Raw genomic sequence first — 1,730 nt, 5'->3', positions numbered from 1 at the left:
TTCCAGGCAAAGCTGGTCAACTCATTGGTGGGTTTTTGTAGTATGGGGAGACTTTAGAAATATTATCAATGGGTGTGGGTGTCTTCTGAAGCCATTTGTGTCCCAAGTACTCTCTGAAGTCAGGCCAAGGTAACAGCAGCAGAAACTCAACCCTCTGGCATCAGCACACATTTTCCTGAGCAGTGCAGGCTCCTTCCCCTTGACAGACAGGGTGAGAACAGGGTGAGGTGCCTTTGCCAGGACTGGGCTGGGGCCTCACCACTTGCCCTGCTGCTGGGAAGGACACACTGGGGCTTCCAGGGGTGTGTGCTTCCAGCTGTGGGAGGGAAAGGACTGACTGCCATGGCTCCTGTGAGATTTGTGTGTCTGAGAACTCATAATGTGCTGGAAGAATTCCCATCAGAGGATCTGAACAGGCCATTCTGATTGCAGGGAGCTGCATCTTAGCCTTTCTGTCTGTCCCCTGGTTTAGATGCTGGGCTTTGAAATAAGCCTTTAGAGGAGGGATGTGTGGCTCAGGAACACCCTGGCCTGTTGTGATGTGGGTGCTGAGCCAGGTGTTTTTATCATGCCCTGTACAACCAGGCCTCATCTAACCTCAACACTGCCCTCTCCCATTCTGTCCCACAGTACCCTGGAGTCGCCCAGAGCATCAACAGTGATGTCAACAACCTGATGGCTGTCCTGAGCATGAGCAATATTCTCCCTGAAGGTAAAACCACAGAGACCCTGGCAGGCCCTGTGTTCCCAGGTGGAGTTCTGCCAACCCCTTTCAAGCAGCACATTTCATGTGTCCCTCCAAGGACTGGGGAAAGGAACTTAAGGATACTAGGTGTGCCCAGGAGCAGATTTCCTGCAGAAAGCAGGAGAGGCAGAGGGTTCAGGGCCAGCTTGGGGAGCCATGCTGTGTTCCCCTGTTGTGCTGCAGAGCTGTGCTGCCTTTGCTGGGGCACATGCCTGCTCCAGTGCCCACTTGGTGGGGTGGGAAGTGCAGCTGTGTGTTTGTGGCCATGTGTGTGCACACACCTGCCAGAGTAACTGCACTTGTCTCTGTGTTCTGTATAGAGACACACCCATTGGGATTCTTGGCAAAATATAAAGTGCCTGAGAATACTCACTTTTGGTGGCTTTCTAGGCTTGGAGTGTGGGCAGTGTTCAGTAGTCTTGCTTTGTCCTGTTACTTTCTGGTACATTTGGCAGAACTCATTCTTCTCCATGTTCCCTTGCAGCTTTCCATGCCTGCCATTCTGTGCTCTTCCCAGATGTTCTCTATTCTTTCACAGCTGTGGAGAACTGTCTGACTTAGAACTTGCTCAGTGTCCCAGCAGATGGATAAGTCCCTTTTCCCACAGGGAATGCAGGACTTACCACTCCTTTTTCCAAATACATGCCTGCAGCAGCTGTAAATATCAGTGAGACTGTACAAATGCTGCTCCAAAATCAGGCTGGGTGCTGACAAAATCCGGGACTGTTCTCTCTGGTGGCTGGGCAGGGCCCTGCAGAGGTTGCTGCAGCCCCAGCTGTGTCTGGCCCAAGAAGTAGATTGGTTTTCCAAATTCAAGACTGAGAAGACTGGGCTTGGCATCTCAGGCCCTGGCTACGTGCTGCTGCTGCAGTACACTGCATTAGTCATGCTGACTGTTTCTGCCTGGCAGTGCCTGCTGCCACTTGCAGGCAGATATGGAGCTGTTTCTGCAGCTTTTGCCCAGTGTTTGGGTGCTTGTCTTTGG

The 1,730-nt window shown here is 52.1% G+C and overlaps 1 protein-coding gene across 1 annotated transcript in view; it reads left to right on the top strand.

The window, feature by feature from the left end:
* Nucleotides 1-1,730, top strand: part of COQ8A (coenzyme Q8A) — a 31,808-nt gene that overhangs the window by 23,671 nt on the left and 6,407 nt on the right. The window contains exon 8 of the mRNA XM_005427014.2: nucleotides 631-712. Within this exon, the coding sequence (XP_005427071.1) occupies nucleotides 631-712 (82 nt within the window). The remainder of the gene's footprint in view (nucleotides 1-630; nucleotides 713-1,730) is intronic.

Source organism: Geospiza fortis, unplaced genomic scaffold, assembly GCF_000277835.1.
Source record: "Geospiza fortis unplaced genomic scaffold, GeoFor_1.0 scaffold88, whole genome shotgun sequence".
NCBI lineage: Eukaryota > Metazoa > Chordata > Aves > Passeriformes > Thraupidae > Geospiza > Geospiza fortis.
The sequence above is the reverse complement of the archived record's forward strand: the minus strand, read 5'-3'. Positions and strand labels throughout refer to the sequence as shown.